Below are 13449 nucleotides of genomic sequence, written 5' to 3'. Positions count from 1 at the left end.
CACAGAGAAAGAAGGACACAAATTGTTTCGAGTGTCCTCGACATGTTCCTTTGCGAATCATACAAGGACAGTCCTGAGTACCGTATCTAGAGTTAATTGAACAAGATGCCAGCGTGAAACATTGTATTTAGTATTGGTGATGCATTTGTGTTATAGATTTGTGGTCACGCTGGATGTATGACCTTGCATGTGACCTCATTTGCGTCTGTTTATTTAATCATATCTGTGATGACGTAAAGGGAGAGAGGAAGTGCTCTGCTCTTGTTCTATGAAATATTCAGGTTGATCGCTGCAGCTTGAAATGAGGACGTCCCATCCGTCTCGATGAGCTCCTGCACTTTTGACAGGAACACAATATTCCCTTTTTACCGCTAAGAGAGAAGATGATAAATGGCTTGCAAGAGAATTTAATAAAAATCGAGCCATAACGCCACGGGCAATGGTTTGTGCCCAGTTGTAAGCGTTACCTCAGGGATTACGGCTTGCCCACAAACCCTACTGTTTTACTTTACAGTCTAATCATATTTGAACCCATTTAGATCCCATCTGCTGCCCCTCAGTTACTCACATTCATGTGCCTTGAAAAGGAAAAAGGAGTGATCCACAGAGAGAGGATCATGTGATCTGCTCCGCTCATCTGCTAACATTATCTACGTAGAGCCCTTAGAGGAAGGGGCTTTTTATACACTTCCCATGATGCTTTGGGGCAGGTGCTTCTGGTCCACTTCTTTACATTGTGCATTAGGAAAAATTTAATGTTTTTGTATGAGCGATTGCAGGAGGTACCAACTATATTAGCCACCCAAGCCTGGACACACAGTTGCCTTGCAACCAATGAGCATTTGTCATTTTAAGAGGAAAAAAAAATGTTAGATGTATTTTACATACAAAGCTGAATTAAGTTAAATGGCAACTTATAATACAATGACAACTTCAAATTACATTTAAATGATAAACAATTCTCTCTTTTTAGTTTCTTTTACTTTTTTCAAAAATAAATTTCAATAAAACATTATCAGGTTCCTTCACAAGTGAAAATTATTGTCTGTAGTAACTGACAGCATGGTATAAAAGCCCATTTCCACCAATCATAAATAAAGCCTTGGTAAATTACAATAATTACATAAAAAATAGATAGTAAGTCATAATTACAAGATAAAATAGTCTAAATTATGAGATTAAGAAGTCATAAGACAAAAAAAATCTAATTAATTTAACTTTGTCATAGTTATGATTGAAAAAGTTGTAATAAATTAATAGACTTTTTATGTCAGAATTATAAGTTAATATCTCATAATTTTGACTGTTTATGTCATGACTGTTTATGTTATGATTTACCATTATTATTATTTTTTTTGTGTGTGTGTGGTGGATACTGGCTTTCACAGCATGCCATGGATGTGGTGCAGAGAAATTAGGTGTAAAAATATAATTAACAGTAAATCACAAGTGATCTTGCGTGTGATTGCAGAACTCCAGCTCAGAATCGGTGGACTCCAGCGAGGAGATCACAGACACAGAAGATAATGAGGAGGAAGACCTCGGAGTCTTAGATGACCAGAGGAGCATCATCCTCCATCTGCTGTCTCAACTCAAACTGGGCATGGACCTCACACGGGTATATGTACACACACACACACACACACACACACACACACACACACACAAATACACACTTGCTGTCCCACCCAAACTAATCATGAAGTTAATGGTGGTGAAAGAATTTGGCCATTCCCAACTTGTATACATTCGCTCTTCCTTTTTATGTACAAACTGGAACCACTCAAGACTATTTATCCACTCTTGATCTCAGGGAACAAAGGATGCTTTTCCAGCTTTTTATGATTTGGACATTTTTATTATTAGCCTTATTTAAAAGTAAACGTGTGTTAGACAGCGCTCAGACGGACTAGTTGTGAATAACTGGAGTGAAGGCATATATAACAGTTAATAACTGGACCTCAAGTGTACAGCTTTGTGCCTCTTTTCCACAATTTCATGTTTCCTCCCGTGTATTAAAGCCTTGCATGGACATTGTCCAGTCTCAGACACAGATTGAGGATGTGCCACACTACGTGAAGAAGAATATTATTAACATAATCATAGCTCAGGGGAAATTCAGTTTCATAATTATACTTTACATAATCAGTTAACAGGAAATGTTATCTGATTTGATGTTCCTATTCGTCCTCTTGATTAGGAATCTAATGGACTAATTCAAGCATGTCGAGAGGTGTCGGGATATTATTGCCCTAATTACACTTCATCAGCCTGAGGAATATTTCAGTGTTAGTTGTGATATATGCTTCTCTCTCTACTACCTACCTCGGCTTTGTTTAGTCTCTCTGAGAGGAGCATTTCCTTCTGTGCTTGTGTTTATAGTTCAGCAGGATTTGAGCAGTCATTTGGATAGCTCAGATGATGTTCAGTGATGTGTGTGTGTGTGTGTGTGTGTGTGTACTGTGGGCCTCAGGGGGAATGGACAGAGCATTGATCCATGGAGTCAGATTCTGTGATACAGAGACAAGCATTCAGTTATTATATTATTATTACATCTTTGAGGATCAGTATTAAGGTGCGTTTACACTGCCAGCAGATCACGTTTGCATGAAGTTGAATAATATAAAATAATATAAGCAATATCACACAACTAAGATTGCTGTTTTTTTATATCTGTGCGGATGTGAGTGCCACAAGTAACCATTGCCATGCTGATCGGAAAACAGATTGCAAGTGTGATCTTGCTTTAATACAGAAGTTCATTAAACAAGAAGTTATTACTGAGTAATTTAAGACACAGTACTGCCAGTTACTTTGTTTTGCTCCACCGATGAAATTAGCTCTGAACAAAGCCTCAGCAGAGTCATTGCTTGTTATTATAGTGAATAAGTCACTGTTTCTGAACGAATTGGTTGAGTGAATGATTCAGTGATTCACTCACTCATCCTAAAGAATCAGTGTGATTTTTGTGTGTTTTGAGGATTTAAAGTTTAAAAAACACATTATTTTCCACATACTGTACATTATTGTTTCTCCGCTATGCCCCGCCTTTCTGAAACGCGTCGATTTAGGCATGACGAAGCGGTTATCGTCCTCTTTTGGAAGACCAAACAAAGTAGTTTCGCTTTCACAACGAAGCACACAGCGTCTTCACGACATCGCGGCAGCGGCAACAATACTACAGTGAGAATAAAAGTTACGCCTTCTTTCTTTGCGTGAACATTTGGGCGGCGTTATGCAAATCTTCCCACATAGTGAGGTAGATATGTGGGGGCATGTTAGAACAAGCCGTTTTAGGTAGGCGTGGTTAACTCTTAACTTTTATAAAGAATATCTCTTTGGATTTGAGACTTTAGTCTTTGCAACTTTACAAATCTTCTTTATGCACCAAGAGCTTGTAACACTCCAAAGAGAAAGGAAAAATAGAAATCGCATCATATGACCCCTTTAAACTACAGAAATGGTGACATTCTCTCTGGAAGGTGCAAACACAGAGGAGTGGAGGGATATAATATATAATATAATACAATATAATATAATATAATATAATGTTCTCTGCTGCTCAAGTTTCCTCATTTAAGCAGCTATATTCAGCAACATTCATGAAATCTTTTCTCACTCAAACTCAAATACCAGCAAAACAAAAAAGATCGGTCAGATAATGTATGCCTATATATATTTTGTTCTCAGGTGGTGCTGCCCACGTTCATCCTAGAGAAGCGCTCCCTTTTGGAGATGTATGCCAACTTCATGGCCCATCCGGATGTGTTTTTGGCCATCACATCTGGAGCGACGCCAGAGGAACGCATGATCCGGTTTGTGGAATACTACTTGACCGCATTCCACGAGGGTCGTAAAGGTGCTGTGGCCAAGAAGCCTTACAACCCCATTCTGGGGGAGAGCTTCCACTGCACATGGGGCGTACAGCGAGATATGGTGCGGCCCCTCAGGACTACCAGCTCAAGTCTAGCCCCCGAGGCTGCTCATTCCTCCCAGATCACCTCCAGTGAGGGGTTAGAATCTTACCGGCTACGTTTTGTGGCTGAGCAGGTGTCCCACCACCCCCCAGTCTCTGGATTCTACTGCGAGTGCAAAGAGCAGCAGATATGCGTCAACACTCATGTTTGGACTAAAAGCAAATTCATGGGCATGTCCATAGGAGTGTCAATGGTTGGAGAAGGTGAGTCTGACAAGTCTCTCTTAACACCAGTTTCAGTTTTAGTGTACATTATATTTTACATAAAGATGAAAAGCATATCGGTACCATATCAGAACGACACATTTTTTTATTTATTGGTCCCAGTGGATATTGGATATTTAATTGTTTATTCTCACTTGTTGTCATCTAATGCTCACTTAAAATTAATCTTTAAATACTAATAATCTAGTAATCTTTTGCATACTGCACATTATTATGTTGTGATCAGTGTTATTTTAGTATCATTGATTACAGTTTTTGTTAATATTTTGAATTAGATTTTATTTTATCTTTTGTTTTCGTTTTAGTAAATTTGTGTGCTTTTGTCGTTTAAAAAAAATGTTTATGTATTTTGTTATTTTAGTTTATTTAGTTTTATTTTATTTTTTTTTAGTACTTCAACTTAAACTAAAGAAAATGAGAAATGTGGCCTTGGCAACTAGCTGAAGTAAAATAAGTTAAAGTTTTTATTTCAATTAATGATCTATTTAGACAAATCTATTTAGACAAAATAGTATACTTTTGATACTGGTAATTAATCGTTGATTAGCCATAACATGAAAATAATTATAGTCTTATAAGTATTGACCAGAATTGTAATATTATTTTAAAATACATACATTTGTTAAAAACAATACAGTGTAATGACAAAGAAAGATAAGAGACAGTGCTGTACTGAACGCAAATTACTTTGCCATGTGACAAATCACAGCCAATCAGAATGTCCATCCATAAGATCTTACTGTGAGTCAGCTTGCATACTAAAAAAAATGTTTTGGAAAAACTGCCAATATAGTTTCTTAGAAGTATTTATTTATTCATAAAGTTGTGTTGTGTTTATGGCAATCATTTGTCTGTTGGGATCGTTGAGTTTTGTTCATTACTGTTTGATTAAAGCCTGAGGATTTGCTCATTCAGGCAGAACTGTTTTTCCTTCATCCTCTCAGATGTGTGTCCAAAGAGCATACTGTTTCCAGATCAGCTGATGTGGTTATATAAGTGTCGGCCTCAGGGCCTGTGGTATTTACTGGTGCTTATATCACAACTCCATCTGTCTCACAGAATAAGAACAGAAATGTACTGCTGTTTGAAAAACCCTTCCCTTGATGTTTCACTTCACTCAGTTGCTTGATGTTTCACTCTGATTGTAAAACTGGTGAGCTGCCAACAAAGGGAGCATTTTAAGGCATTGTCATCGCACTCCCATGATGCAAAGGCTGTTTCAGAATCTCTGCCTTAATTTAATAAGGATACCTTGTTTTGACTATTTTCTTCACAGAGAATAAAATCCCAGAATGCATTGTGACAAAATGTCAGATGGCACAAGATAAATGTTGCTTATAAATACTTAGGGAATGTAGCACTAAAACAGATTTAAAAATATTTTACCCTAAATTTGTTTACCATGTATAAGTTCACTACTGTTTTAAAGTTTTTACAATTTTTAAAGGGAAGTCTCTTATACACACCAAAGCTGAATTTATTTAAACAAAAGTACAGTAATTGTTTTGTGAAATATTATTACAATTTAAAATAACTTTTCTTTTTTAATATATTTTCAAATCTAGTTTATTCCTATGATGCAAAGCTAAATTTTCAGCAGCCATTACTCCAGTCTTCAGTGTCATATGATCCTTCAGAAATCATTCTAATGTGCTGATTTGTTTCAGGACTCTTTGATGAATAGAAAGTTCGAAAGAACCACATTTATTTGAAATAGAAATTTCTGGACCTAAGCTTGTTCTCAAAACTCCCAAAGCCAGAAGTGTGCACTGAAGTGGATGATCATGCAGGATGAAGGTAGCATTTGGTGTACTTAACCAGTTAGGACTCTTCTGTAATTAGGACAACATTAATGACTTCTAACACTAATCCCCTCGAGTAATGTACACACTGTTCATTGAAGCAGCAGGAAGTTTAGAGGAATTTAAAAGATACTTCACCCAAAAATGAAAATGATGCCGTTTTCTGACCCTCATGTACTGTAGTTGAAAATCTATATGACACTTTTGTGTGTGTGTGTGTGTGTGTGTGTGTGCGCTATAGAAAAATATTTACTGTTCTAAAAACCCATTCGAAATTCCTGATGGAACCCATAATCAATTAGCATTCCTGATTCGCCTACAAATTGACATCATGAATGAATTATGGGTGCTTGAACACCTTTCACACAGTGAATGTCCCATCTGCTAATCAGCCATGTCGGCTCCATCAAATGTAGTTTCCTCATGTGTCAGGCAGCACAGATGAATTCAACTGTCCTCTACTGGGATCATCAGAGAAGCTCTGGCATCAGCATTCTCACAGGGAACTGCTCCAGCAGCACTGCTTTGGGCCGCAGCATGTTTGACCCTTCTGGGACAGGGAGCCGAACTGCACCCGCCCCCCTTCAGCTCTCTTGTCTCTGGGAAACAGATGTGCTGTTGTCAGACTGGCTAAAAGCCCACAGAGATTTTGCCACTAGACAGCTGTCTATTACATAACCGAAAGGAAAAGAGGCCAGGCCCACTGAGAGAGCTGCTGTGAACATGCTCGCGCTGTTCAGATGTTACAGGAGTTACACAGCTAGACACAATTCATAATTTTAATTAATAACTTCCAACTGTGGTTCGAGACTTGCATTATAATATAATATATTAAAATCAAAGTACACCAGGAAACTTATATAGTTAAATCATTGAGGGAAAAAAACTGTCATCCTGATGACTGATGAATCAGAACAGATCAAAACACACGACACTGGGCTGTACAGAAGGATTGTATTAGAAATTAAGCTTGAATTAAATTTTTTTTTTAATCGAAAGGCATACTAATGAATTGTTAATATAATTTGGAACCAATTCTAATATGCTCAAGAAAGACAGAGGCTGAAGCTTTTGCTTCAGAATCCAGATTTTAAATTGGACATCAAGTGTTGACTGTAAAAGAACTGTTTATCATACAGAGGTAAACAATGTACTAAAAATCAAATATTTAACTTAATATTACTATGAACCTTTAATTTTTCAAAGTGAATTTTAATGTTTGTTTTTTTTTGATGGTTTGATGTGGCTTCATTTTACTCATTATGTCAAAGTTCTTTATTTCTGTTCATTTTTTTTAACATTTACTATTATTTTGATCCCTACTTTCTGTTTGTAGTATTATTTGTGTACTATTATAGTATGTATTAATGTTTTGAATTACCTATTTTGTTTATTTAGTTTTAGTAAGTTCATGTGCTTTAGTATATTTTGTCATTTTTTATATTTCTATTTAGCTTTTTTATATTTATTTATTTATTTATTAATTCAGTTTTAGTTTTAGTAATTTAAGTACTTCAACTTAAGTTTTAAATTAGCTGGTTGCCAAGGCAAGATTTCTCATTTTTATTTTTCATCTAATATTTCTATTTTATTCCAGCTTTATTTCAAATGAGCAAAATGATTTATTTTTTTTTTGTTTTAGTTAACAATAACCTCACTGTCCATAATCCCACAACACTAAGAATCCACCTTTTCATGTTTTTTCATATTTATTTTCAGTTGTATACCTATTGTATAATGTAGATTAAGTAGCAGCATTAAAACTTTGCAGTTTATAAAATATCAAGTTGCAAATTTCAAATTTCAGTTTATCCAGTAGGATCTTAATTCATTATTTAGAGAATTCTTACAGAACTCGCATTGATTCCTTTAGGATTGGTTGGGACTGGACACAGTGAGATGGATGAGACTGTTAGACTGACATTTAAGAGCACAAACAGTTGTTATATTAATGCAGCAATCACTATTCTCTGCTCATCCTGCTATCATATTTTAATGTTGTCATATTCTACACATCTAGGATAATACTTTTTGAAATTCTCCGCTGCACCAAACATGCAAGAGCTTTGTAAACTCCTACAGAGCACTGGGATCAATGTGAATCAGAATTGCGGTCAATCTTTTGTTTGGAGACGAGCTGAAACCGTTCTGTACTGTACTGTTCCTGGTGAGTGTGTTCTGCTGAAGAGAGTGTGACCTGTGCCCTGTGCTTTACCTTAGGAATTTTACATCTCGTGGAGCATGATGAGGAGTATGTGTTCACACTGCCGTCTGCCTACGCCCGCTCCATTCTCACAGTGCCCTGGGTGGAGCTGGGTGGAAAAGTTTCCATCTGCTGCGCCAAAAGCGGATACTCTGCCGCCGTCACATTCCACACCAAACCCTTCTATGGAGGGAAAGTTCACAGGTGAGAGTGAAGAGACTTGTCTTTGAGAGCCTGTTTTATTTGAGATCAGGTAAAACAGTTGTTTCTTTTTTCATCTTTAACTCATTTTCTCTTATTCTCTAACAGAGTAACGGCTGAGGTCAAACACAACCCCAGCGGCACCATCGTCTGCAAGGCTCAGGGGGAGTGGAACGGGACGCTGGAGTTCACCTACAGCAGTGGAGAGACCAAAGTGATTGACACGTCCAAACTGCCAGTCATTAAGAAAAAGATCCGGCCACTGGAGAAACAGAGCCAGTATGAATCAAGGTGAGGAGATGTTTTCATGAATTTAGCTTCAATAATGGTAATATAGTTGCTTACAAGAGAATTAACATATTGATCTTTTCTTTAAAGTTGCTATAAGCATTGTTTTACCATTTTGTTTTATTTTTAAATTAAATTTGATTTAAGCATTGTTTTATCCAATATTCATATTTCTTTTCATAGTAGACTTAGTAGACTTTCTATATAATGTGAGTAGCAGCATTAAACCTTTGTTTAAAAGTAAAAAAAAAAACATAACCTTCATAACCATTGAAAAAATCCTGAACTAAATATTGTTAAAATTACCTCAATTTGGCAACTCTTGTTAAATAACTACGTTATTTTATTTTATGTTACAGAATTAATTTATTTGCAGCCTTGTTTTTTTTTTTGTTTTTTTTACATTTTTAAAAGTAATTTCTTTCTTTTTTTTTTTTTTTTGCAGCCATTTCAGTCTAGTGGCAGAAAGGCCAAAATGATCTGATTATCAAATTTACCAAAGTACAAAATGGACTAAATAAATACATTTCTATAAATAACATTTGTAGAGTTACTTTGCTTTATTCATTTTACTCAAGTCCATTACTGTCTATTTTCATTAGGCTTCAAATGGAAGCATAGTGAAATCTTAAGGGAATAGAGGTACTCAGACAATACAAATAAATAACAAGTGCAAAAGATCAGAGCTTAGTGGTCTAGATAATACCATGGTGGATGAGCATCCCGCACTTTAGTGCATTTTAGCTAAATCCTGCCCATCGAGAGCTCTTATAAAATACTCTTGACCCTCTGGCCCTGAGCAAGCTGGAGGCTTCACTTAATAATCTCTAATGCTGCTTATTGGCCTATTGTCGAGGAGAGATCCAGCCGGACAGGACAGAGCCCCATCAGAGTAGTCTAATGCTACCACACACGCGTAATGCAATCACAAGAAGATATAGCGGCAGAGAGGTGCATGAAAGCTGTGGTATGCATGCAAAAAGTGTGGATCCATTGATCCGTGAAAGGTTTGGAGTCCAATTTAATAAAAGATATGACTGATTTATCATCTGAGGTTGCTTTTCTTATCCTGATCAATATGGCTAGATGAAACACCCCTTGACAAAACAGCAAAGTTTTGCAGCTTTATTTTTCTCAAGAAACTTAACTGACTTGTAAAGTGATTGCCCATATGGCAAAAAAACAAAATACATTTTCAATATATTTTTAAGTATATTTTAAAATATCCCATAATGGCCAAATATATCATACAGTATATTGCTTATATATATTTTAAAATATTTTGCATAGTACATGTGGAAGAATTGACAATAAAGCAGACTTGACTTGACTTGACTTGAAATAAAATTTGTTAAATTTGAAATAATTCTTAAAATACGCTGCTCGTGTCCTTATCCTGTCTTGTGACAATGATTAACAGGCGGCTGTGGAAGCATGTGACAGCAGCGCTGAAGGCCGGCGATATCGATGCGGCCACTGAACACAAACACCAGCTGGAGGAGAAACAGAGGAGAGAAGGGAAGCAGAGAACGGCCAGCAGCACCACCTGGAAACCCAAGTACTTCATTAAAGAGGTGAGGCTTTTGAGACTTGCAGTGTCAAAGCCTTCATTTGTGCATAAAAGTACCATTTTTCACTTTCCTAGAGATGTGCAAAACTACATTTGTTAATAATTGACTATTCAGCAGGTTGTCTGAAGGACTAGTCAAGTAATCAACGAGTTTTAGACGAGTTTCATTTCTCCAGACCCCAATCAGATGTGTTTTTTATGAGGTGCTTACTTAAAGGGGTCATATGATGCGATTTCAAGTTTTCCTTTCTCTTTGGAGTGTTACAAGCTGTTCGTGAATAGATAAGATCCCTAAAGTTGCAAAGACTAAAATCTCAAATCACGCAAAGAAAGAAGGCGTAACTTTGATTCTCGCTGTAGTATTGTTGCCGCCGCCACCATGTCGTAGAGACGCTGTGTGTTTCATTGTGAAAGCGAAACTACTTTGTTTGGTCTGCCAAAAGAGGCCACGACTAGAAATCAGTGGTTAAGTTGTATTTACAACACCGTTCCAGAACACGTCAACCCAAATATTCAGGTGTGAGCAACACATTTTACGGAGGTCGAGGACTGTTTCCTGGGAGATTAGCCTACAATGCCGGTGTTTTCCGGTGCAGACATGCTTTTCCGTCACACATTTCCGTCACACGCTTGAGGAATTTGGCCGATCACAACGCACTGGATAGCTGGCCAATCAGAGCACACCTCACTTTTCAGACCGATGAGCTTTGTAAAAATCGACGCGTTTCAGAAAGGCGGGGCATAGAGGAGAAACAATAATGTACAGTATGTGGAAAATAATGGGTGTTTTTTTTACCTTAAACTGCATAAACTGCATTTTTTTAGCAACGTCATATGACCCCTTTAAGACACATTCATATGTTCAAAAACAGCTAGACGAAGCACAAATGGAGTAAAAAAAAAAAGCAGGGGTCTCCGTTTTTAAAATGGCACCAAACTTAATACTAAACTCAACCATTCAAAAGTTTGGGGTTGTGAGATGTTTTCATGTGTTTGAAATAATTTGATCATAAATACAGTAAAAATAGTAATATTAAGAAATATTTTAATATTATAAATATATAATTTTAATATTAAAAAATATATATATTTTTCAGGATTTTTTGATGAATGTATGTACATGTATATAATTCAATACAGCATTTTCTGAAACATTATGCGTCATGTCAGCGTATTTGCAACGGGGTCGAATATCATTCATTTCCCTTCAATGTCGTGCCTCATGATTAGCTCCAGAGTCATGCAGGATATTGGTTCTCGTATCAGATCTAGCATGTCTAACATCTTGAATTGGCTGCAGGGGGATGGATGGGTGTACCACAATCCTCTGTGGAAGACAAAGTGATAAAGTCACGCTGGAGCCACATGATTTGGGTTTGTCACAGACCTCTAGCCGCGCGGATGGGAGTGTCCATGTGAGCGAGGGGCTGGCCAACCAATGGGACTCAAGCAGCAGGGAAAGACAGTGATCCATTTTTCCAACTCGTCTTACGGAGAATGGAAGGTGCCAAAAACAAAAAATGAACTTGAGGGTGGTAAAAATACCTCAAAAGACCCTCTGGATGATGAAGATTGGACGTGGAGGCCTGAATTGTGTGACCTTGTGTGAATATCTTTATATTTGTATATTACGTCTGATAATCAATACAAAGTAAAGTGATTTTTCACACAGGAGAGATGTAGCATCTGTATCAGAGTATAACTGTTATTTTAGAACACCATAAAGGCAGATATTGATGCAAGTAGGGCTGGGCGATATAGCTAAAAAATGTATCAACGATATAATGTTTCATATCGTTCGGTATCGATAATTATTGACATTTTTTATAACCTTTTTTTAAAAAAAATTTACATTTAACCACTGTATTTTTAAATTAACTCAATTTATTGAGACAAACAACAAATATTTTTTTGTTTTAACAGTCAAAAACAAAATAAAAATTAAACAAATATCTAATTTCTAACGTTTTATATGCAGATTAAATAGGTTAAACTTTTGGCTTGTCTCCCGAGGCCACAGGAGGGCTCAATGAGCAAAATAATGCAGCACATTTTAAATGTTCAACGCAAGGAAGTAATAGTCTATAAAAAAACGTGCATTACGTCTAAATTAACTCATATAAATCAAATATAATTTCGTAAATTGCATAAACAATTATGAACAAAACAGCATCACGTATATGCATTGCTTAATACAAAGAGCCGAATCGCCCATCACACAGATTGCCTTTAAAAACATATGAGACGCAGTAAAAAGGAATAAACATCCACAAATTTGCGACGTGTTTTCTAAAAGTTTAAACTGTTTTAACTTTGCATGGCTTTCTATACATCTCTTGTGTGAGACGCGAGTGCAGCAGTCGTATTTGTCCGTCTAAAAAATGCGCTGAAAATGCGTTCTTTGTGAATGGCTTGATTTCAGGTTTTAACCTAATCAAGATCTTCTCCGCATTGAGCTTCTATATTTCTCTAATAGTTTGAATGAATAACACAGCAACTGTGCGTCTCGTGGGCTAGACTAACAAAACATTAAACTACAACGTCACTTGCATCATCACCGCATCTCGTGCCCCACTGATGACGGCATGACGCTCCCTGGCGCACATCTAACATTGGATTGTACTATTTTTGCATTCAAATGCAAATGTTTATTTTAAATTTGACTAATATTAATTCTTTACTCACAATCTCCTCATCACCGGCAGGCACAGCACTCATGTTCGTGTTTGTGTGTGCTGTCTGCGTCACTCATAGCACGTGCCTATATCATGCACTATATAGAAATTTTTTTATATCGTTATCGAAGGTGTACCGTCGATAAATATCGATACCGTTTTATCGCCCAGGCCAAGATGCAAGCGGCATTGAGTATGTGAGTATGTATTCATGTTCAATAGAGCTCACCTCTCATGTTCTTATTTTATTTGAATGACTGAATCAATCTTACCATATGAGGACAGTATTGTGCTTCAGTTGAGCTTCCTGAAGAAAGAATAAAATTGATATTTAATGAATAGATTTTAAAATGATGTGCAAATGTATTTTTCCCTCATGATGATTTAGTAAGGTCAGTGATATGCATGCATTTCAGTCACTTCACTTATCCATTAAAGGGGTCATATAATGCGATTTCAATTTTTCCTTTCTCTTTGGAGTGTTACAAGCTCTTAGTGCATAAAGAAGA

The 13449-nt window shown here is 36.6% G+C and overlaps 1 protein-coding gene across 3 annotated transcripts in view; it reads left to right on the top strand.

Annotated features, from left to right (window-relative positions):
• LOC107668315 (oxysterol-binding protein-related protein 10-like) overlaps nt 1-12008 on the top strand; it is a 36837-nt gene extending 24829 nt beyond the window's left edge. For all 3 annotated transcript variants that reach the window (XM_016460159.1, XM_016460158.1, XM_016460157.1), the window contains 6 exons: nt 1472-1618; nt 3691-4180; nt 8224-8410; nt 8516-8698; nt 10116-10269; nt 11566-12008. In XM_016460159.1, coding sequence (XP_016315645.1) covers nt 1472-1618; nt 3691-4180; nt 8224-8410; nt 8516-8698; nt 10116-10269; nt 11566-11610 — 1206 coding nt within the window. In that variant the 3' untranslated portion in view covers nt 11611-12008. The remainder of the gene's footprint in view (nt 1-1471; nt 1619-3690; nt 4181-8223; nt 8411-8515; nt 8699-10115; nt 10270-11565) is intronic.
• Nucleotides 12009-13449: the final 1441 nt, after the last annotated feature.

Source organism: Sinocyclocheilus anshuiensis, unplaced genomic scaffold (assembly GCF_001515605.1).
Source record: "Sinocyclocheilus anshuiensis isolate Anshui unplaced genomic scaffold, SAMN03320099.WGS_v1.1 scaffold1623, whole genome shotgun sequence".
NCBI lineage: Eukaryota > Metazoa > Chordata > Actinopteri > Cypriniformes > Cyprinidae > Sinocyclocheilus > Sinocyclocheilus anshuiensis.
The sequence above is the reverse complement of the archived record's forward strand: the minus strand, read 5'-3'. Positions and strand labels throughout refer to the sequence as shown.